This window comes from Neomonachus schauinslandi, chromosome 6 (assembly GCF_002201575.2).
Source record: "Neomonachus schauinslandi chromosome 6, ASM220157v2, whole genome shotgun sequence".
Lineage (NCBI taxonomy): Eukaryota > Metazoa > Chordata > Mammalia > Carnivora > Phocidae > Neomonachus > Neomonachus schauinslandi.
The window spans coordinates 124,717,239-124,741,280 of NC_058408.1; the positions used below are offsets into that span (position 1 = coordinate 124,717,239).

Below are 24,042 nucleotides of genomic sequence, written 5' to 3' on the forward strand. Positions count from 1 at the left end.
TTCCTTCTTGCCTCGTCCCTTTCATCCCTTGACCTTTCCAACCCATGTTTCAGCGCTGACCCTGGGGAGGGAATTGGGAAGCAGACCATAGGCTAATATCAGAGAAATGTAGTGGGACTGTTGTGAGTAGTATGTGTGCCCCACACATCCTAGTCCCCAGCTCAGCATGAGTGGAAGAGGTTAGACTTCGTGTGCTGGGAACTGCAAAGAGCCACAGCCAGTCTTGTCTTTGTAGCTATCCATAGTGAGCAACCTTTATTGGCATTAGGGCGTCAGACCTGTAAAGATCATCTCTTACACGTGTCTAATTTATTCCATGCAAAGTTCACTTCCAGAAACTTAGTTGAGACCTGAAATTTAGGCCAGTCCTGAGATGCACAGTGATCTTGAGGGAGACCGGATTGCCTGCCAAGTGAATGGTATATATATATATTTTTTTCCTTGGCAGAGGTCCTGGCAGGGCTGGGATCCAACCTACTGCAGCAGTCTTTCTGCTTGGCCTTCTCTCGCTGTTCTGTAGGAAGGCCCTATCTGACCACCTCTGCAAATCCTGCCCCTTCTCAAGCACTCAGTAACTGGTGGTGTTGGCCCATCAGGAGATAAGGGGATGCCTGAGGCCTATGCTTCTAGGATATTAGAAACACCCACATGTGCAGTAGGATAAAGGTAAAGGCACTAGAGTGGACTCTTAGAATGATGGGTGAGTTCTAAATGAGCACAGTCCAAATGAGGGCCTGGATTCATCAACATCTCTGCCAGTTGTGACTTTGAGCTTCTAGCAGAGTTAATCCTATCTCCTGTGTATGTTTGTCCTTTTGTCCTCTACTCCTCCAAGACATTTGCAAAGCACCATTTAAATGGGGGACTGGGCCATAGTCCATCTCTAAGTAAAGACCCAGTAAAGACTTGTGAAAGACGAGCTCAGCTGAACAAAGCCTGGAGGCCATAGACCATAGACCAAAGGCCGTTAGGGGACAGGCCCAGAGTCCTCCTGAGGGAGCAGTACCATTTTGGTCTGGTGATCTTGCCATCAAAAGGCTTCCTGAGCAGTTCTTGGTACCCCTTGGCACTGGCCCCTTTCCCTATGAGGGCGCTGTGAAGGGCATGGCTCCAATAAGCTGAGGTATCTGGTGTGTGGGCAGCAGCTGGAAGTGTGCAGTCATGGCTTCAGATGAGGTTGTTCCTGAGACGCTGCTCCTGCTCCAGGGAGAGCTCTGCATTGGCACGGTAGGAATCCCCTGTGGACCAAAGGAGAACGGGTAAGTAGCCAACCCTACCATGCTCTCATCCCCTCCCTGACAGTTTCTCTCTCTCTCTCTCTCTCTCACACACACACACATACACACACACACTCTCTCTCTCTCTGCCCCACTCACCTTTTACATTAGGTCAGTCATGGGCATAAACATTTTGTAGAAATAGACCCTGATAACGTAGTTTCAGGGACATCAGGAAGAATAGGCTATTGAGTGGAAAGGGTTGTGCTCATTATTCTTTGCCCACCCTCCATCCCCAGATTCATTCTCTACCCTTCTTTGTTTTCTCTGTGCCCTAGATCACTTCACCCTGGCTTCCTCATCCTCTGGTTTCTGGTTGATTTAGGTCAGTGGGAAGCAACAGCAGGAGATTAGCAGATGGAAGGAGGGAGAGATTGGGGTATTTCTTCCCTTTTCCTGTGGTCATGGCCTCCCATGCCTCCTGCTGCAGTCAGGTTCTCCCTCCAAGCTTGAGCTTTTACCTGCCTCTAGGACACCCTGTACCACTTCAAGCTAAAAGGCGTTAACACTTTCCCACTCTTGCTTATCTCCAGATGCCTCAACACCCCTCATTTCCTTGGTCCTATTCACACCTCTATAGGTAGTCCTTTCATTAAATAACTTTGCGTTCTCACCTGGTATGTCCTCTGTTTTCTGCAAGGACCCCTACACTGGTCAGAAGTGTACTGTTTTTCTTTCCTTCCTCACTGCCCCGGATCCCCTGCAGCCCTAGGTTCCAATTTCTGGTACCTCTGATGTTCCTGTCTCATTTCATGGCAGCAAAACCCACTCAGTTACACAATTTTGAACCCTTGGACTATTTCCTCTTTCTCCTTTTACTGTCTTGCATCCATTGGTAGAGTTACCCTTTTGAAAACATGAATCTGATCTTTTTGCCCCCCTTGATTGAAATTTGTCAGTGGTTCCCAGAAGCCCACAGGAGAGTCATTCTCTTAGCAAGAACCATCAGAACCCTCCTTGAAAAGCACTTCAGTGGTTTTGAAGTATATAGTCCCCCATTTTAAAAAAAGAGAAAGACTTCTTCGAGGTTGAGATGTTCCTCAGTCTTACAGCTAGAAAGTGGTGGGCTTGGATTTGGAACCCAATGAAGCCTTTTGGAGCCAAATCCTGTGCTCTTTCTCCTATTCTTCTTTCTTCCCTTACTTCTGCCTCTCCTTTGAAACCCAGTTCAAATGTCGTTTCCTCTGGGAAACCTTGCTAACCTCCAGGTTGTTGCTTTCTCTCAGTGCTTTGCTCAGCATTAGTTCATACTGGTTTGGAGTACTCAGTAGTATTGGGGTTATCCATTTGCATACCTGCTTACCCTATTTGACACTGAGCTCCACATTTTACTCTCATTTATTTTCCTAGTGCCTGGCACAGTATTCGACACAAAAGTAGGTCTTAAATGTTTGTTGACTGAATAAACCAGTCCTGCCCCGCCCCATATGTGCAAAGTCTGGGTGTGAATGCGAACACCCCATAGCAAGTACAGGCATTTCATAACTTTAAAGATAGTGGAGGGACTGCTACCTTTCTTTACAGACAAGTAGGGCAACCACCTCCATACTCTGTCCCCCACTGAATCACTGCTTCTTCCATTGTCCAATACTACCAATCCTGCAAATGTCCTGAGCCCTGTTCTCTGTGGCCGCCTTCTTGTGCTCAGTGATCACAGCTGGAGACAGCAACACAGAGCTGGCGGACTTCTTCTGCCTGTGAGGCAGTCAACTTAGACAGGCACGACAAGGGAAGACCATACAAAAGGGAGGGCGAACAATAACAGGACTGGGAAAGAGAAATCCGGACTTGGCTTGAAGTAACAGAAAAGACTCCAGGACAGATGGGAGACAGAGTTTATAATCCAAACAGCCTTACGGACAAAGAGGGGTGTAGAAATTAAGTCGTGACTGGGTGAGGCTGCTGGTGTGACCAGTTGGGTCTAGAAGAGTTGGGTCTAGAAGTGTGCCTATGAAGAGGTCAAGGGAAATTCATCTCTGTCCTATCCCTAGCCTTGCACATCCACCTTCCAGCCACACAGGGGGTACAGGTCGTGTCTCCCAGCTTCCCAAGCCCATACACGGCTAGCCCCACAAAGGCTCGCAGTTACCTGTGTGGCAGCTGTGCAGCCAGACCCGGTGCCCGTCATACTTGCAATGGCACCGCATCATGTTGTTCGAGAAATCGGACTCCGCCACCTCGTATTGGGGGTTCACAACCACCTGGAGTGAGACAAGGGGACAAGTGAAAGCCGGTGACGATCGTGGCTGTTATCATCCTTTACCTTTCACGCAGTCTCACAAAAGGTGTTTATACCCTTCGCTTCCCTAATCCTTCAAGGTGCCCAGAGGGCAGGCGTTAATGTTCCTGTTCTACATTGTCCATTGAATCAAGACTCAAACCCAGTCCTCGGGATCCTCCTTCAGTGTTCAAGTGCCAGGCCTGTGGGAGACCCTAGCTGTGAAACTCTTCCCTCCTGTGACTGCAGGGAGACTTTTGGAATATCCGCAGGAAATGGAGTTCCTGTGGGGGATCCCCAAGCCCCCTTACCTGGAAGATGTAATTCCCAGGGCCCACGTCTGTTATATCCACCCACTGGCAATCGATGTCATGCCGGTAGGTGTCCCAGCAGCCGACAGTCACTCCCTGTTCCCCGAAGTTGGCACATGCATAGCGCTTCTGCAGTCCTGTAAGGAAGGGTGCCGACGGTTACTGAGGCAGGGAAGAGGTGCTGGGGATCCAGCACACCGCCAGGCCCTGCACACCGAATCCTCACACCGGCCATACCCTTATGTGCAATCAGATGAGGGACCTACGGTTCCGCTAGATAACTTGCCTGAGTGTCAGAGCCCGAATTCCTGCTAACCCTGAATCCAGCACGGTAGCAAATCCCATCTGTGACAGAGATGATTTCTCTGGATGCTCTAGTGGAAATTCCTGTTGGCCTAGGAATTATGGGTGGAAGGTTCTAGCCCTACATGCCAATACATTTGTCCGTCCTTCCGACCCTCTGAAGAGTGAGAGTTTGCCACGCCATTCTGAAGGGCTAGGAACTGGGGGAATGCAAACAGGAATCAGACAATCTGTGCCCTCAGGGAACTGAGCCCAAGTGAAACAGGCCTGCAACTCTTCTCCAAAAGCCGAAGTATTCAGCCTTTACAAGTGGTACGACGTGTGCTGGGAATGCAGTGGCAGAGAGACCTTCCACCTAAGACGTCAGAAGGTAAGACACCGATCTTTTTGAAGTGCCTCGGGTGCTGACTGTTGCCAGGCCAGGGTCTCCAGGTGCCTGAGGGGGTCTTCCCCGAGGGCAGATGGGAACCTCACCCTGATGGGGCTGAGGAAGAGAACACCAGGAGGCTATGCTGACGTGGAACCGCATACCTGTGGGGCAGTTTGTGTCCTCCAGGCAGAAGCTGGCCTTGTGCCCCTCGGCCACCTTGGAGCCATTGAGAGTGAGTAGGTCATAGTGGGTGAAGACCTCGATGCTGTGGTAGTGCCTGTAGACGGGGAGAGCTGTCAGCCTGGCAGCCGCAGCAGAGGGTCCTCTCTGGGGGAGTGGGCCAGGGTAGACTGAGGCACCGGGCCCCGTCATTACCCGGGAGGGACGGTATCATCGCGGGGCAGTGCCCTTCTCCCTCTCCAAGCCAGGATTCGTGGGATCCATGGTCTACCTTCCCAGCACCCCCCGCCCAGCAGCAAGGCACAGCCGCCCCCACCTGGTGTGAACCCGGGTGAGAAGGGGAAAGCTAGCCTGCAGGGGGCTGGTGCCTGGCCTTCAGGCCCGACCGGGGGCGGGAGGAAGGGACACCTCCAGGAACGAGCCTCGGGGCCGAGCGGCCAAGGAGGGGTGCTTACTCTGCTCCCTGGGAGCCTGAGACCAAATTGCTACCATTGTTTCCAATCCAGTCCTAATGACAAGTCCGTTCCTGCTACAGGGGAAGGTGCTCATTATCTCAGCAAGGCCAAGTCCCAAGTCACTGCCCGCGCCATTCTGCTTTCCCCACCCATGCTGCGTCCTGAAGGAAAAAACCACCGCTTTCCCATTCTGCCTTTGTCACAGGCCTTGTCCCTCCTGTCTGGGCTGGAGACTCCTGATAGGAAGGAATGCCCATTGTCTCCTTTCAGTCCCAGCGTTCCTGCTTTCCTTGCGGGGGCCTCGCTCTGCGGCTGCAGAAACCGGCAGGTGTTTCTGCAGAGCCAGCATCCTGGATGGGATGTCTGTTTTGGGTTTCCAGGTTTCTAGGAGTCCCCACTTTATGTGGCTTTTAAAGACAAGGCCTAAGGTCCACCAGAGAGAAATTAATTGTCCCGGATCATTCTAACAGAGAGCAGCTCTGCTGGCAGTGACTGTCCCGCCGGCCGCTGTGGGGGAAATGCACCCTGGGAGCACCGCCCAGGGCGGTACCGTCGGGGCAGGGCTGGGCAGTGCCCCCGGGGTTCCCTACTGGCTCCCGGAGGCAAAGCCGGCGAGGCGTTGAGGAAGGAAGGCTCTCACTCAGAGTGCACACCCCTCCCAGGAAGTGCTCGGGGTCCGGGACGGACCACGCTGGTTTGGTTCCTGGACTCCGCTTTTTGTCCCTCGAGAGCCACGGCGTGAGCAGGCACGAACCTGTGGCACTGGTGCCAAATCCAGCTGTGGCGCCCAGTCTTGGGACGGAAGTCGGCCCGGCCCAGGTTGTAGATCTGTGAGGAGAAGCGCAGGAGGCGCCGGTGCCCGTAGGGCCAGTCCATGTGGTCGGCAGACCGGGAGAGGCAGTTCTCTTCGTGCGCGCAGTACAGCTGGCTGAGCGGCCGGTCCTCCAAGTAGGCCGTCTCCTGCACCAGCTGGGCGTTCATCACCAGGTCCGGAGCGCCTGTGGCCACAGGCCAAAGCTAGGAAGGCAGCCGCGCTGCTCTCGGGCATTGCGGGACGGGCTTGCCCCAAACCGGGCTCTTTGGGGGAGCTACCAGGAGGGCAGGGCTCTACCCAGAAGAGGAGGGCGGTGTAGGAGCCAGGAGAGGTGAGTTCAAGCAGCTACCACGCCACGGGTTAGCCTGACAGCTTTGGAACCCCGGGCGGCTGGGGCTCAAGTCTTGTGTAGTTTCTGGCCACACCTTTCACTAGCTCTGTGACTTGCTTAACCTTCTGCCTCTCATTTTCCTCAACCATAAGATGGGGATTGTAATAATGCCAAGTTCCAATACCCGTAACGTGCTCAGGTCACTGTCGGGTAAGCATGCAGTTGATGTAAGCTGGTATTTCTTTGTAAAATGCTCCTCAGCTTACAAGTGCCTTTGTGTAGTCTAGCTCACACAGCCCCTCCTAAGCCCCGCTGTGCCAGCTTGGCTTCCTCAGCTTAGTCACTCTCTGGGTCTCAGTTCCTTCCAGGTAGGGGCGCGGAGGGGAGAGTCGGGAGAGATCATCTCTGAGCCTGCTCCGGAGCTCTGCCGTTCCGGTCCGTCCTGCTGCAGTTTTAGGCTTGGCCTCCCCCAGGGTTCCTGTTCTAACCTGACTGCTATCCTGGGTATCCGCACCAGCCCATCCTGTGCGTTCTCCCCTGAGGACATTTCCTGTGCTTCCTGTGCGTAAACGTCCACCGTGCTGGAAATGCTGCTCCCTTCCTGTCACAGGGGCTCTCACCCACCTCGGAAGCCACGTGTCTCCCCTCCACTGGGGATCTGCCCCTGTTACCATGTCACATCAGGAGAGAAAAGTTGCCCATTCTCAGGGCTTTTCCTTGCAAAAGCAGGGATACAGTTCAGATCTTGGTAGAGGCATCAGCGGGGTGAGAGCCTGTGTGCTGAGGATGGGGAGATGGGGCTGCTGGTTAATTCCCGTGGGCGCCAATGAGGGTGGCAGCGGGGGCTGGGCTGGTTGGCCAGAGGATGCCTGGACCATTACTAAATGCTCCCGAAAGTCCTGTACTTATTGCTAGGCTGTGCTCACCAGCAAACCCTAGAGTTCCTGAGGGAAAGAAGGAGAGCTTCCAGAGAGACAGAGAAGGAGAAAGGGCAAAGAAAAAACGGAATGAGAAAGATCACAGAGGAGAAACAGGGATGGTCACACAGTTGGCAGGTCGCCTGTCTGTGCTCAGCTGTGGCGAGATGTCAGAAGCCTTCAGGAGGAGAGTTGCTGCTGCAGGCAGCAGAACAGGGAGGGCTACAAGGGTCCCAGGTGGGGGAGAGACTGGGGAGCAGGCCCCCAACGCGCTGTGAGCCCTGGTGCTGGGAAGGCCCGGGATGGTGCCACACCCTGCTGGTGACGGTGTGCCGTGAGGACCTAGAGTCTTCTAGGGCACACTGGTCAGAGAGGAGCCCTCGAGCTCACTGACCAAGAGTGAGGATGTCTTGGCATGGAAGCTTGGCTGGGAAGAGGGTCACGTGGCCGCTTGGTGTGGTGCCAGCCGCAGCCTTTGGACTGTATGTAGGATCTCGGCATTGGCCTGGCTGGCAGGTGTCTGCCCCGAGAATCTGGGTGTGTGGGGCGGGCTCGTGCCTCAAAACAGTCTTGTCCTACGGCCTGCTGGGCGAATCCCACAGCGCAGGAAGAGGACACATGGCTGTGGCCTGGTGCATATGTACATAATTCCCAGAAGAAAAGTCTGTGCTTACGAAGTCCAACACATTCTCTTGTTTTCTCTCCCGTTTTGTTTTTTTTTCAACTATCGGTCACCACACGGAAAGTGAAAGACACGATTGTGTATCCTCGTGTTTTCCCATATTCCCTGCTTTACTCCTCACCATAACCCCATGAGCCGGGCAGGGCAGGGCTGGGTCCCCTGGTGACGGGTGACTTGGCCACCCACAGCTGGTCAACGGCAGGGCCGCTGCTCCAAGTCCAGCCCTCCTTCCACCGCCCACCCTTCCAGGCCCTCCCCGAGAATGGGAGGTGTGGGCTGGCTCCGCGAGGGGGTGGGGGGCAGCGGCGCCGTGGGCGTTACTCACTGTCCGTGCAGGAGACCCCGGCGGCGAAGCGCCCCGAGCCATGGGAGCAGTGCACCGGCCCGTGCTTCTGACACTGCTGCAGGGCTAGCTCTGGGCCCGAGCAGCGCACGCCGCTCATCACCATGTCTGCGGCCCCCGGCGTCCCCTGCCAGTACCAGGTGTCCTGAGAAAAGAGCCGCCGGCGCCCCGTCAAGGCTGAGGGGTGCTTTGGAGCCATCCCCTCTGACGCCCGTCTGAGCCCCCACCGCGCTGTGCCCAGCCCCGGCTTGAAAGTCTTCAGTGAGGCGACAGTCCCTGCTACTTTGCACCCCTGCGATATCAGAAGTTTCTCGCATGCATTGAGGCAGGGAGATTCTGCCCCCACTGGCCTTGCCCCCACCCTCTCCCACACGGCAGCCCTCGGCTGTTGAAGAGGATGGTCCTGGTCCCTTGCTGCCCACTCGGGCGGCTGCCCTGTCTCTCCAGCTGTGCTTCCTGTAGCCCGGGGGGTCGGGGGTGCTCAAGATTGGGCCCCGTTTCCTAGGCGCAGTGTGCCCAGCATTGTCCCACCAGCCAGGGTGGGCCCAGCAGAAGCCGTTGTGCCATCCCAGCCCCGCCACAGCCTTGCGATTTTCTTTCCCGGATGCCTCTTGAATCTACCCACATCTCCCCCAGGACTGCCTCTCGTCTGGGCCATGCCAGCATCATCTCTCAGCTGGGCTACTGCGATGTCAGGTTTCCTGTATTCCTGTTCCTCGTTGTTGCTCGCTGCCCCACAGTGTGCCAGGCAGCACAGAAGAAATGTTTGAAACATCTGCCCTGCAAACGGAACAGTTTGCCTGCCTCTTCCTCCCTGACTCACACGTCACACCCTTGACAGCCCACTCCGGCCCTGGTCCCTGATTTCCCAACGGGGCCAAGCTTCCTTGGGCCACAGGGCCTCAGCGTGGGCTGTTTATCCCCACCCCACCTTGTCGGGTGAGCTTCGAGTCATCTTTCCTAGAGGCGAAAGTGCTTGCCTGTTGTGTGAATGTTTTGTTAACGACCGCCTTCCTTACTTGGCTAACTGTTCCCCGAGGCGGGAGCTATGTCTTGTTCACCACACTGTCCCCGGCCCCCGGCATGATGTTGGCCCCCAGTTTCACTCAGTAACTAATCACTGAATGAATGAATAAATGAATGAAGAGTTAGCCCTTTTAGCACAGGAAGTTTGGAAGCAAGACGGGGACCTACCTTGATCGCGTGGTTGGCAAAACCCAGGCCGAGCTGTCGGCAGGCCACCATGGCTTCGGTGAGCCCCCAGTGGTCGCTGCACACGGCCCCCCAGCGTCGGACTCCGTTCACCTCCACCTGCACCTCCACCACACCCTCCTCGGGGCTGCGCCCACCGGCCAAGCGCACCTGCAGCGGTCAGAGGTGTGTGAGGAGCACGGCGGCCTCCAGAGGGCAGGGCTCAGGACTGCCAGCCTGGAGACGGGTCCTGGACGGCTCACTGGGCAGCCCTGGGCTCAGCTCTCCCCTTCTCTGGCTTCGTCTCCCTCTCTGTTACTTGAGGACATTTTGCTAATAGTCCCTGCTGTCCTTGCCCACCAGAGCAATCTGACTCAAGGTGCCTGTCCCTGGGCCTCCTGCTCTGGGACTTGTGCTCCTCTTACCTGAAATTCTACCATTAACGATGACTTGCCAGTTGCAAAGGGCTTTCGTATCTATCGTTGCATTCACAATAACCCTAGGAGACAATTAACCCCAACTGACAGAAGAGAGAGCCAAGCTCAGAGATATGAGCTACTTGCCCACTGTCCACATGATGCAGGACACTTGAACTTGGGCCATCCCACGCAGCCTCACCAGTGACACTCCCCAGCACCAACAGCCCTGGGGTCCTCTGCCCTAGCCCCCTTCTTTCTCAGCCTTTCTGGGGACCTGAGAGGGTGTAGTGGGAGAATGCATCCACCGGAAGAGTCCCCGTCACCACGGGACATCTCTGAAGGCCAGAACCTGGCCCTGCGGAAATGTGGGCCAGTCCAGGGGAGAGGGCTTTCCAGACCGGCTCTGAGAAGCCCCTCTCCACTGGCTTGATGTGATGTCATGGGGTTCTCTCAGGGCTTCCCAGCCCCCTAGCCTGAGCCAGGCCCGAATCTGAGCTCACCTGATTCTGGAAGCCCATGTCAGGGACATTGCACCTGACAGCAGCATCATTCTCATGTTGACAACCATTCTGGGACCCTTTCAGGGAGGGGCAGTCACTGAGGGTCTGCTCAAAACCCCTGCAGCGCACCTCACTCAGGTGGATGGGTCCCAAGCCTAGCGGGGAGAGGGAGAGGTGCTGTTTAAGGCTCCACCTCTGTAACCTCACACCTGTGGCTTCCCCCCCATAGCCGGGGAGAACTTTCTGTCCTGGGCCTTGGCACCAGGGCCACCAAGGGATGGAGCAGTGGCACATCCATGGCCTCCTATCCCACCCCAGGCCTCCTCACTTACCTTGGCCCAGCTGGGCCCCAAAGAGGGCCTCCCGAGCTGAGCCAAAGCCAAGCTGACGACACACGATGCTGGCAGAGATGAGGTTCCATCCGTGGTCACAAACCGTCCCCCACTGGTGGTTCACGAGCACCTCGACCCGGCCCTCACCCACCTGGGCCCCGGAGCGGAGGCGCACCTTCAGCTCCTGCCGGGAGAAAACTGGCTTCAGGGCAGGCGGAGGGGGAGGCAGCGGGCAAGGCGGAGCCGCCAGGGGAGGGGAGCCTGGGCCAGGCCCCTTCAAGCTGGGCGAGCCCATGCCCGGGAGTTCCAGTCCCACCTCTGACGGCTCATAGCTACTACCTCGAATTCTCCAATAAGCCGTTCTTCTCAAGCGCCCTTTCCTCGTGACAAAGACCCACCACACGAGCCACAGTGGTAACAAGGGAGCCTCAGGAGCTGGGATTTGTGGCCTTCACAACCTTCTGGCTGCCCTCTAGGGGGGTCCCTTCCTCTCGTCCAGCCCCGGCTCCTTCCTTGTCCTTGGGGGCTGAACTAGATCAGTGTTCCCAAAGGGATCCATGAAATGATTTCAGAGCTGCGCGGGGACATGGTATGAATTAAGCTGACTCACACAGTGGGGAAGTGATTTCCGTGTTAAATCTTCTCCAGTCCTTCCTATTTCCTGGAGGACGCTGTCCCACTGCCGGGCTGCCATGTCGGGAACAGCTCACCAGCACTCGCTGTGGCTTTTTATAACAGAGGGCCGGGCTCAGGTTCAGTACCTTCGGCCTCAACCGGGTGTTAGCTACGATGTAATTACTGTTTTTATGGTTACCTTCTATTCGTGGCCAGTGATGTCAGCTTTCCATTTATGGTCGGGTTATAAACGGTTCCTTTTACATAAATTCCCAGTTTCTACCATGCTATGCTTCGCTCTCCTCCTCCCAGTCTTCACCAAGGCCTCCTCGATAGGGGCGATTGGTCCCTCTGCTCCTGCCTGTCCCCGAGAGCCCCTCGCTGCCCGTGCCTCCCACCCGCTCCTGCTGACACCTGGCCGCACCCACCTCTGCCCCGGACTCCTTGTGCCCGGGCTTTGCCTTTGCAGGGCGGAAGCGGGGCCCCGCCACACAGCTGACCACAGCGTGCATGCCGCCCGGGCAGGCCGGCTGCAGCTTGCCCCGAGCTGGGGCTACCTGCACCTGGCAGTTGGCCATGTGGGGCTCTGTCCCCAGACAGTTGACCCGGTGGATCCAGAAGGAATTCTTCTGTGTCAGGCTCTTCAGCCTGGAAGACAAGGAAGACTGAAGGTGGGGAGGGGTTGAGGGAGCTCGGGAGTCAGGGAGGCCGAGGCACTGGGGAGGAGAGGGATGTGCCCTCCCCCTTCGTGCCATGCCCCTCTGCACCCTCCCCTCAGGATGCAGCTCCTCACCTAGATTTGGGGTCCTTCATCTTCAAATTCCAGACTTTCCTAGGTGGGAGAAAACAGGTGGTGGGTGGAGGGAGTGCCGAATGCCCTCTGTCCCCTGGCTCCTCATGGCTGTCCTTGAGTTTGCACGGGGATTCTGTCTGTAAACTCGGTTGCATTATTTTAATACTGAGCCTCACAGCAGCCCTGGCAATGTGATCTGCTCGCAGACACCGATGATCTCCATGTCACAGGGAGAAGAGCGGGGCCCAGCAAGGTACCTCCTCGACTAGTCCCAAACTGGGGTCTCTTCTGTACTGGATGCCCCTGAGTGGGCAGCCCCCAGCCCGCCCTCTCCCCATGCAGACGGAGGGGAGCCTCTAGGGAGTGCCCTGAGAAAAGGGACCCAGGGGAAAGGTCCTCCGGGGGCAGGTGCAAGTTGAAGGCCTTGATGGTAGGGGCTGCCCTCCCAGAGGCTGTAATCAGGGCTGCCCTCCTCAGGGGTGGTGGGCGAGTCAGCCAGGCCCAGAGGTGCAATTACCAGGCCGTGGGGAGTCAGGGGCCTGCATCCCAGTTGTCCCCAGGGATGGAGCCACGTGGCTGGTCTTCGGGAGCAGGCCCATCTAAGTCAGAGCCACTAAACTGCTTGGGGGTGGGCAGGGGGAGACCACTCAGACAGAGTGTGGGGGACGTCTCCCTTGATGAGAAACACACAGTGTTCACCAGCACCGAGCTGGTGCCATTGAGAGGCTGACGCAATCTTGTGACGGTTCGGTCACATTTTCGACAGAAGATTTTTATGTCTCCTCTCCCAAGTGCTGCCCCACCCCATGCCTCGCTCACACACAGTCAAAGCCTGGCTCGGATCAGAGTGGAGGAAGTTCCCTGCTGACTGGCTGATCGAGGCCCGGGGGCCCTACCGACGGCCCATGGGGCGTTACTGGCAGAGCTGAGACTGGAACCCAGGTGGTCTCTCCTGTGGGCCCTGCCAGAAACATCTTCAGTCAAGTCCAGTTCTTTAATCAGGGGCACGGCTTTGCATTCAGTTGTTTTCAGCTCTTTCCATACGACTAGCAGGGCGTTTCTTTTCTGTTTCTAGGTACTTCCCAGGGTCTCCAAGTTCATCCTCACTCTCCTCGTTATTATTCTGAGAGCCCCGCAACTCGCAACTCGGGAGGTCCGCAGGCCTCGTTTCCCTCCCAGTCTCACGCCCATCTCACTACACTCTGCAAGGCCCTGCATGTCACGCGCATACACACACACACACACGCATCCATGTCTGTCTCACACACAGGAGAACACGTATATACTTGCACAGGTGTGCACACAATCAGCCACCGCCCCCCAACCCCACGCCCCCCACGGCCCTCCGCCCACCTGTCCTTCCTACCTGTAGTAGAGGCTGTTGACAGGTGCCTCGCTGGGGAAGCCCAGCATCCCACACACCACCTTGCTGTTGTTCCTGGTCCAGTCCTGGTCACACACCTGCCGCCAGTGGCCCTCGTACTTCACCTCCACCGCTCCCTCGGTCACCAGGCTGTGCCGCTTGGCGCTGGCGAGGATAGGCTTGAGCCGCACCTCCTCCAGCCGCCGGCCCTGCAGGGTGCATGGTCACCACGGGCCCCAGGGCTCCTGCCCTCGCTGAGCCCGCTGCAGGTCTTCACATGGGCGAGCCAGGGCTCAGAGCATTTAAAGATCACCCCCCAACACCCGTGGGCCTCCCTGGACAGGAAACAGAGGCCCAGAGACTAGGGCTCTTGCCAAAGCCACACAGTGAGCACGAGGCAGAGCCTTGGTCTGTCTGTGCTCCTCTCTCAACTCCAGAGAGAACCAGGCAGGTCTGTGCCCTCCCTGGGATCAGGCTCGGGGGCTTTGGAGTTTGGGAGCCTTCTGCTGGGCGCAGAGGGACCTTCTCTATGCCACCTGGGGAGAGCTGAGGATGGGCACAGACCAGCTGCTTGAGACTACCAGCAGGGTCATTGGCCCAGGGGACCTTAGGTCTGGGGTGACTTAGACCATGAAGACCACCGCACCCTGGTTTGCTGCATTTGTGGGCCGTGGCTAGCTGTCCTCAGGCTGGGGTTGCCCAGCAGTGGAAGGTAAGGGCCAGGATCTGCCCTGCCTGCTCCTGTTGTTTGGCTTGGGCTGTTTTTAGCTCGAGGTTGTTTGTGCCGGGAAGAGGCAGCAATTGTGGCTGGCCTTGTGGGTGAGGCAGCCCCTCACCTCCTCCTGCCTCTCATGGGGAGCAGCTTCAGCGATCCCCAGCAGGCCCAGCTTGGCCTCCCCCAGCCTGCCCTGCTACAAACTGGGCCTCTGTCCATGCACCTGTTCCAGGCCACCAACAGGAGGTGGGGCCCTGGGGGACGTTTCTCAGCCCAGTCCGCTCCCTTTCTCTTCCCTCTTCCTCCAGGTTCATCACCCAGGAGGCTCTCTGACCCGTGACTCAACCCTTGGCTCAGGCCAGGGCCTGAACAGCCTCCTTACCTGGGGCCCAAGGGCATTGGAGACCCTCTCAGAAAGATAGCCGCGCTGGCGCTGAGGATGGCACACCACCCCGATGTCCTCTGAGTGGCTGCAGTCACTGACACCCCAGCCATTGGACGTGCACTGGTCCAGGGAGCTCTCTGTGCCCATACAGTGCACATTGTCCAGCCAGATGGGTCCTGAGGGCAGGGGAAGGGTGATGCTTAGGGACAGAGAGGCATTCATGGGCTGTGCCTCCTTCCTAGGACCCCACAGTTATCAACTGTCTTCTTCCAGAGCCTGAGTAGAAAGGAGGGGTGGGGGAGAGGAGTCAGTTCTCCTGGGATCTTGGTATCTATAAACCTACCTACTGCCAAGAGGAGGTAGAATCTGTTTTTGGAAAATGCCAGGTGGGTCTAGTAATTAGATCTACCTGTCCACCCATCCATCCATCCATCCATCCATTCACTCAACACTTGCTGAGCACCTACTGCGTGCCAGTCACTCTGTAAGAGTGGACAGGGGTGGTGGTGGTGGCGGCGGCGGCCTCACTGCAGGCGAGAATGGGAGGGTCAGCGCAAGGGGCGCTTGTAGCTGGGGCACTCAGGAAATGCCTCACGGAGGAGGTCAGTTGAGCTGGGTATAAAAGGGTGGGCAGGAGTCTGTGGAAGCCTCAGGGAGCCCAGTGTCTGAGAGAAACCCACCATCATCCTGCTGGGTAGCACCAGGCACTCACCCTCCCCTTGGCCATACTTGGCACTGTGGGCCCAGGTCAGGGCAGTTTCAAAGCCCAGTTGGCGGCAGGCCACGGTGGCCTCCCGGAGAGCGAAGTCATCATCACACACGGTACCCCACTGGCCCTGGTACAGCACCTCCAGGCGGCCCTCCTCTGGCCTGCTCCCTGGGCCCACCAGCCGTAGCTTCACGGGGCTCAGTGACTGTAGCCTGCAAGGAGGGGCCTGCAGCAGCAGCAGAAGCAGGGAGAGGGCAGCTGGTAGGGACCACATCGTGCTGACTTCAAGAGCAGCTGGGGCCCAGGCACCTGGGAAGGAGCAAACATGATGTAGATCACCACCTCTACCCCTGACCTCGGCCTCTTCTGCTGAAGGGACAAAAGATGGCAGGGCCCCTCCACATGTGTGCATGCTATGGGCTTGTGTGTATGGTGGCATTGATTGAGTCTGGCCTCTGAGATTGGTCAACTGGGTTTAAACCCACCATTCATTGTTCATGGGACCTTGAGGAAGTTTAAGTTTGACCTGAGTCTCAATTTCCTCCTCTGTAAAGTGGAGGAATCCTTGTCTCAGTGCTGTTAGTGTTAAATAAAACACTGTATTATAAAGTGCTCAGCGCAAGCTACCACACAGCACTCAGTAAATAGCTCATCTTGATATAGTCCTGTATGTAGGTAGAGGGGGTAGCCTAGCCTCTGAGTGATAGGAGAGCCCCAGGGTGCCCTCAGGTCCAGAAAAACTATGCCAGGGGCATCGCTCTTGCCTTTCTTTAGATGTCCCTGGCCACCCTCCCCATAGGAGGCACATGGAACGCCGGGAGTGAAAAAAGTCATTTGAGGGGAGTCTAGGCCTCCACCCCTCATTTGCTGTGTGGCTTGGGCAAGTCTCTTAAACTCTCTAGATCCTAACTCCTTATTTCTAAAGTGAGGAAATTGAACCAAAAATGGTCTAATATCTCCTCCAGCTCAGATAGTCTATGCTATCTTCAAGCTCGGAGTCCATCTAGGCCCGTGATTCAACAAACATGTTTGGAATACTTGCCTCCCGCCAACTATGAGGCCAGGTGCCAAGCCACGGAGGTGAGGACACCAAACACTAGGCCCTGCTCTCCTGAAGCTCTGAGAAGCACTACTTAAGCTGGGCCTTGCTGGGTGGGCAAAGGGGTATTCCATGTAGAGAGGACGGGGTGGGTAAAGGAGGCAAGAGGCGAGTCTGTGCAGGGGCAGAAAGTATCCTCTCTTTCCCCTGTACCGCAGTGGAGGAGGATGAGGGGGGACGAAAGTGGAGGCATGGGCTGGGGCCAGATAATTGGGGCCTTGTGCACCTGCGGAGGGTTTGCTCTTCATCCTGTAGGAAGCTAGGGGCCATGGGAGGGTTTTAGGCAGTGAGCACACACCAGAGAGAGGGCTCCTGTCTCCAGGAGGCTGTCATCAGCTGCTCTTTGGGTCCTTAGAGGGGGATGAAGTTAAGGGCTGGTGTTCTCCCCCTCACACATTAGCAGCCTTGGTCCTGGAACAGGGTGGGGGAGAAGCATGGGGGGAGAGGTCATGCTGGTGAGGGCTGCCAGAGGGTCTGCAGCCCCCAGTGCTGAAGGTCCTCCACTGCCTGGCTCTGCAGCCAGTGAGGAGCTGAGATCGGCCTGGAACACGATGGAGAAAGTTGGGTCCTGACTTCCTGTTCCATGCTGGAGTCTTAAGAGAGCTCGTTCTGGGGAGACCCCATCTTCCATGGCCACTGCTGCCCCCGGAGGACTGTGTAGCTGGTCAGTCTCAGTAGGGAGGGTCTCCCAGGGCCCCCTTTCCCACAGATGGTACCTGGCTGGGAATCAGTCCTATTCCTTCCTGCACACAGCCCCACCCCCTCTGGCCACCAATCCTCCGGCTTTGGTGGGCCCAGGGCTGGCTGGAGGGGCTCCTAGACGGACACTAGATGGGCTCAGGACTGATGCTCCACGGGGGTGGCGACTCTGTGTCGTGCCCCCAGTGCCCAGAAGAGTGCCAGGAAGGTCCGTAGGTGGCCCCAGGAAATAGCCGCGGTTGCACGGCGGCGAGAGGCATTGCAACGTGCTTAAGGGTCCAGACTGGGAGTCAGACTGCCTGAGTTCTCACTCCACTTCCAACACTGAGTTTCTGGGTAGTCTTGGGCAGGTGATTTCATAGCTCAGTGCCACAGTTTCGCCTCTGTGAAACGGGGATACTAAATAGCACCGGCCTCATAGGATTCTTGTGAAGCTTCGATGAACGGATGCACGCTGAACCCTGAGAGTTCAGCTCTCCCTGACAGTTAACTCTCATGACAGCAGCTTAACAGCCACTATGGAGCCCCTGGGCTGGGGTGGCCCAGCCCCTCTTGGATAAAGAAGGAATGGAGGCCATATCTGAACTCAAGAGCAAGTCCCCGGTACCCTTCTTTGCGACAGCCTCCGGATTTGCCTCCTTTCCCTCTGAGCCCAGGTTCTCCAGGTTCCCCGCCCTGGGGCCGGGTGTTGTGGGCCGAAGTCTCTTCCCACCGTGATCCCTCCTGCACTTCCTTTCCAGACTTAAACACTGTTTTCTTTCTGTGACTCTCCACTCTGGAACCTGTGGGGGCTCCTGACTGGCTGTCACCAGGAGCGGCGTGTGCTCTGCTGCTTGGGGCGTGCCGTTCCCTCCTCTCTGCCCCGCTAAGGACGAGGTGGACTGCTAGGGACTGAGGCAAACTGAAGTCACCATGGGTAGGGACCATCCCCAGGTGACAAGGGAGAAAGGATTGGGTTCAGGGCCCTCCAGCTGCTAGGACCCAGTGGTCACATTGAGTCTGACTTGAGAGATGACCCCGCCCCCCACCCTGGCCCCCATCCCCCAGGAGTCAGGAGGCTCCTTGCTCTGCCACCAAATCGTTATGTGACTTGAGTCAGGGGCTTTCCTCTCTCTGAGACTCAGGTGCAACAGCTATAAAATGAGGGGGTGGCACTAGGGGTCCTGCTCTCTATGACAGCTGTGATGGGCCCTGGGGTGGGCTGATGTCCCACAGCACCCTGGAGGTCTCATTGGAGGCTGTGCATAGTCCCGGGCCTGCCTGGAGGCTGGGGTGGCCTTCTGTGCAGGACCCTGGGATCTGGGTGAGGGCAGCTCCCTCCCATGAGAGCTGCCTGGGGAGGGGGGGGGGTGGCAGCAGGAACTGAGAGTCAGAAGTGGGGGCAGGGCCCCTCTTCCCAGCCTGCCTGCCACTGCAGGGCCCACTGTAGCTTCTGCTCACCCCAAACTTGCCTTCTCGCCATTCCCCAAACATATCCGTCCATTCTCTGCTTCCACATCCCGACCTCTTCTCACTGCTGCATCTACTTGGAGTACCCTTACCCTCTATGTCAGATTGGCAAATCCCTACAGATCTTCCAACACCCAGCTTACATGCTCCCCCCTCCACTAAGCCCTCCCAGCCGCCCCCCACCCTCAGCACTCCCGGTTTGCTCGCTGTCTCCACACCCAGCCTCCACAGCATCTCCCCAAAACTATTCTGCCAGTGCCCAGCACAGGGAAGACCACCCGGCTGAGAAGCCTCCCTTAGAGAAGGAAACAGCTTCAAAAGTGGCAGTTCTCTTCACAAGCGGGGAGAAGGGGACAGGGTAGGGGAAGGAAGGTGGGGGAGTAGTTAATATTTATTATAATACATTTAAAACTATTTATGGAGTACTTATCTCTACTTTATAGGTGAGAAGCTGAGGTCCAGAGAAGCTAAATAACTTGCCCAGCCAGGATTCAAAGCCAGGTAGCCTGGTTCCAGAAGCCAGGCTCTCAGCCATGGGGGAGCCGGACGCTGGAGGAGGAAGGTAGGAGGAAGGGAGGCAGGGGGATGAATGAAATTCCACCCTGCAGCTGGCTGATAGATGACCCGGCCGTGGTGTGAGGGCACTGGGGTTGGTGCCAACACTGAGTGCAACCGAGTGACAGATCCAGGATCCTGCCAGCTTGACGCAGAGAGGCACCTGCTCAGGTGCTACCAGGGGATTCTGGCACCTGGCCTGACCTGGCCCCCCTAGAGAGGGCTGGAAATGCCCCAGGATATTCAGGAGAGAACATGGGAGGTGGGGGGTGCTGCCCTAGTGGGTATCAGCCTCTGGATCACTTGAAGAAGCCCCTTCTCTCTAGCTCTTTGGGGGATGGGGTCCCTCCCTGGGACCACTAATTATGGTGACCTGAAGTAGTGCCAGCAAATGGCTTTGAGCTCTACCTGGCCAAGAAACACTGAGGTTGAAGCCCTCTGCCCACCCTCGGTCCTCTGCCTCCCCAGCCCCCAGCATAATTGGTTCTGGTTTATTGAATTGGAGAGCCTGGTTCCACCCTGCCTCTCTGTCCCCCAAGTCACAAGAGTGACATCTGAACCCACCTTGCCCCTTCCCTTGCTTCTCCCTCGGTGAGGGCAGAGAAATGGTTACACACAGCGTGTTCACAAACAAGACACGCAGGCACCCCGGGCCGGCTTTGGGCCAAGCTCCCTAATTTGGTCACTTCCACTGGAAGCAGGTTGGTGAGCGACTAGGAGGCTAGGCCATCTGTCCATGGGACCCCCATCCTTCCCAGCCCCCAGCCTTCAGGAGCCTTCAGAGGCTGGCTGCCCCTCAGAGAGCCAGAGTGGGACAGACAGACAGGACAGCGAGAGACAGACCCGTGGCCAGGGGCCAGGCGGGGGCTCACCAGCTGGAGCACGGACGGTACGGTCGGGCAGGGGCCGGACGCTGCGGCCGAGCAGCGCTGACGGGCCTCCCGGGGCACCCTGGGGCCCTTTTATCCGGCTGCGTCCCGCGCGGGCGCCCCCGTCCCGCCGCCGCCCGCGGAGGAGGCCCCGCAGGCCCCGCCCCCGGGCGGACCCGGTCGAGGCGGGCGCCCAGCCCGGCCCGGCCCGCTCGGCCCCTCCGCCCTGAGCACCGGCCCAGGAGCGCGCGTCCACCCGCCTTCCGGCCCTGCCCGGGAAGTCTTGGGGTCGCGAGGTGCGGGGGCGGCGGGGGGCCGGCAGGGGTCAGCTGGTTCCTGAGGAGGAAACTGGCGCTGCAGCGGGAGGGACTGTGGGAGGATCGGAGTCCCCGTGAGAGGCGGCGGCGCGGCGCCAGCGGGCTGCGTTTGCCTGGGGTGCCTGTGGCCTCGGGAGTCCCTGTCCCACGCGCAGTGTCCTTCTCTGCGAGACCGGGTGACCTGCCCACCCCCGAGAGTACCCCACCTCTCTCCACCCCCCCGCCATTCAGTGAGGCCCAGAGCGCAGTATCCTTCCCACGGGACCCCCTCACTATCATAGGGGCCACCAGACTGACTCCCTTGGGGGCAGGGGCGGCGACGGGAGAGTGGGGGCTCAGTTCAAATGAGGTCGGGATGGTGTGGTGCAGGTGTGCTCTCTTTGGAGTAACAGGCGGCCCTCGCCATTGCCCTGATCCCTGAAATGTATTGAGTACTTGTGAGCGGGAGGTCTCTGGTCTGCCCATTGCACAGTTGGGAACATTGAGCCCCAAGAGATACGGCTGACTTGCTTCCCCCAGTAATAAACAGTAAATGGAAGAACTTAAGTCCTTCTCTACAACTTACACAGTTGAAAGAGGCTGTCCTGGACCTTGACAGGCCCATGGGGGGAGGGTATGTGTAGAGGGTGGGTTGGGGGTGGGGGAACATGGAATAAAACAAAAGTAGAAAAGGCTGAAAGAGGGGAGGCCCAATCAGCTTAGCTGAATTCCTAGGCGCAGGAATCCCAGCCCCTCTCCTCCAAATTCTTTCCCATAATCCTGGTCCTTCCAGGTGCTTCCGTGTCCCCCATCTGTAAAATGGGCAGAGAATTCCAGCCTCCCCACTTCCTCCCTAGGTCCAGATCAGCACAGCCTGGTTCCCCTACTTCCCCAACCTTGCCTGAGTGTCCTTCCAAAGGCTCACTCATTCAGCAAATCTTTATTGATTTTCTCCTCCTTGCTAGACAGGATGCTGGAGTTCTAGACACTGCGGGGGTGGGAGGGGCCCTTTCCAGTCTGGTTGTGGAGGCAGACGTGTAAGCAAAGACCACCCCAAGGCACAAGGCAGAATGTGATAAGGGCTAGGATGGCAAGGTGGACCTTTCTGACCCCTGGGGGCCAGCCAGGTCACACTGACCTGGCTGCTGGAGGACTACTGTCCGCCCTGGCCACTCATGTCCCAGATGTCCCTCCAGTGTCCCCGCCCCGCCCCAACAGGGTCCAGAGCATTCCCGGCATGAATCAACAGGAAAGAATGCTCCCAGCCTTGGGTCAGCGGCAGCAGCCCAGCCCCACCCATGGGGACAGTGAGGCAGCTGTGGGCTGGGGTGCCAGGTATGCCTCAGCCCCCTCCCCATGCCCAGCCACTTCTCATGCTGAGCCAGGAACAACACGGAGGGCTCCGCCTGCTGCCAATCACACACCCAGGCCTGACTGCGCAGAACTAAAAATACCCTGGAGGCTGGCCCCGGCTAGAGCCCAGGGAATGAATGGATGTGTTGCCCCCAAGTCCGTTGACCTACAAGACACTGGGCAGGGGCTGAGGCTAGGGAGCAGTGGAAGGAGAAATCTCCCAGGGGGGGTACGGTGAGGCTCTCTTATTGAGAAGCGAGGGGCTTGGATCCCAGGCCCAGCCCTATGGCTTACTAGTGGTGAGATTTTCTCCGCTGAGTGGCCGTCTCCTCACCCTTAAATTCGATTGTTGTGGGGGTCAAATGGGACAATTCAGTTCATCTCAATAAGCTTTGACTTGAAGGAGATTGCCTGCTTCCTCCTTCGTGCCTGACTGTGCTCACAGCCGCAGCCAAGGACCTCTTGATACACAGGTCTGTGTCTGCCTCGACTCTGGGGAGATTCTGGAACTTCTCATTTATCTCTAAACCCAGATTCCATCACAGGCCTTGGTGCATGGCAAGTGCTCAGTGTGTGCTGCAGATGGAGTAAATGGGCCCGCTTCGTGCTGGTGCTTGAGCTAGAGCCGGGTGGTGTTGGGAGGACACAAACAAGCCAGATGTGATCCCTGTCCTCAAGGAATTTGCAGGGTGGTGGGGGAGACAGACTCACAATCAGCCAAGGGATGAGGCATTGTCAGCATCATCCTACGGCGAGCAGGTGCGGTGCGGTTGCTCTATGTATCATCTCATTTAATTCTCTTAAAATCCCTGTGGACAATCCTTTCATCACCCTCCTTTACAGATGATGAAACTGGGGCACAGAGAGGTTAAGGGATTTGGCCAGAATCACACACCCATTATCTGCAGAGAGTAGCAAGTGGTGGTGAACTGCTGCAGAAGCACAGTTAGCTCTGGGCTCTGGGCTCCGGGTATGGTGGGCAGAGGGTGGGGAAGGGGGCTAGGGGAGAGAATGAGGATTGAAGGCTTCATGGAGGATGGATAAACCTGCTTGCTGCTACGATAATGCCTCATCTGTTGGCTGCTTGGGGGTTTGTCTCTCCCACCACTCTGCAAATTCACTAAGTGGAGAGATGGGAAAGTGGGGTGGTCATGAATAAAGCCTTGGAAGCCATGGAGCCCTGGGCAGGTGTCAGCAGCTATCCCATGTGTCCTTCCCCTGGCCCCCAGGGCCCAGGGCATAAGCATCACCATCTGACCCCCCCCACCAGGGTGAGGAGCTGAGAGGTTGAGAAGTAGCTGAGTCTCTTCCCGATGAGGTGTTTCTCAAACATGCCCAAATCAGGGCCTGTGCTTTCCTTCCAAATGGGAAGGCCGAGATCTGCAGAAAGCCGTGTCCTGGGATGTTGCCAGCAACTCCCCGCCCTGGAGTTGGGAGGGGCGGCTGGCTGGAGTACCCAGTGCCATGGCTGCTGGGCAAGCTTTTCTCCTCCGCAGCCTTCAAGGCTCATTCCGGCCCCACCTCCTTGGAGACTCGTTATGGAGGAAACTGTGCAGTTAGGAATCAGGGGGCCCAGCCCCGGGTACAGGCTCCTGCATCCATTTGTCCTGCCTTTGTACCCCTGCCCTCTGACATCCAACGGCCAAACTGCTCTCCTCTCTTCCCGCATCTTGGCTGTCCCTGACTTCAGTGAATCCTGAGCAGGTTGATCTTGTCATGCCTTAGCTCAAGAATCCTCAGTGGCTCACTGTTGCCCATAGGATATGGAGAATCCACTGCTGTTCCTCCCATTCCCCGTCCTTCTTCCCTCTTCTGACTTCATTTCTTATATTCTCCCTGTCCTTTAGGCCTCAGTCTGATCCCAGCTCCTCTATGAATTCTCCCACAAAAGCTTACATGAATGCTCTCAAAGTACCAGGTCCTGGAGGAGTCATGGAGCTGAAGCAGACACTCTTCTGTCCTCAGTTGTGCACCAGCCTGGTGGGAGCTGACTCACAGATGTGGCGGTGATGGACAGTAGGCCGGGGTGACAGAAGGCAGGACACAGGGAGAGGAACTGACCATTTTGACCCAGGTCCTTTTGCTGGGAGCTGTTAAACCAGGCGCAGGGCTTTTGTTCCAAGGGGAGGGGTGGGAGCTGAGGGGATTTTGAGAAGTCTCAGGGGGTGGGGAGGTGAGGAGGAGGATTAGCAGGGGTGGGCTGCTGGGGGAGAGGCTAGCTGGGAGGTGGTTCCTGGGGAGAGAGAGAGATGCGCTGGCCGCAGGAGGGAGAGGACGTTTGGGGGAAGACAGAGCTGCTTAAAGAGAAATTTTAGGAAGTTTTGCTTTGTGATCTGCCATGTCACTGTCCCCCTTGTTCCTCTGAAAGCTTCGGAAAAAATTGCCATTACTTGATAACATTTGGGGTTGGACAGGCCCACCTCAACATGGGCAGGGCCTGGGCACGAGCCAAAGGGGGTCTCATATCGTATGTCTAAGAGTTAAAAATCAAACTGACTC

At 57.2% G+C, this 24,042-nt stretch overlaps 1 protein-coding gene across 1 annotated transcript; it reads right to left on the reverse strand.

The window, feature by feature from the left end:
* Positions 1-240: 240 nt before the first annotated feature.
* On the reverse strand, positions 241-19,973 carry LOXL4 (lysyl oxidase like 4). The gene is made up of 15 exons (XM_021699634.1): positions 19,898-19,973; positions 15,227-15,532; positions 14,512-14,690; positions 13,418-13,623; positions 12,052-12,090; positions 11,687-11,906; positions 10,644-10,827; positions 10,312-10,466; positions 9,396-9,563; positions 8,184-8,346; positions 5,869-6,112; positions 4,641-4,756; positions 3,807-3,943; positions 3,367-3,478; positions 241-1,238 (listed from the first exon to the last, which is right to left on the reverse strand). The coding sequence occupies exons 2-15, from the start codon at positions 15,495-15,497 to the stop codon at positions 1,168-1,170; spliced, it is 2,265 nt and encodes a 754-aa protein (XP_021555309.1). The 5' UTR covers positions 15,498-15,532; positions 19,898-19,973; the 3' UTR covers positions 241-1,167.
* Between the last annotated feature and the right edge of the window lie 4,069 nt (positions 19,974-24,042).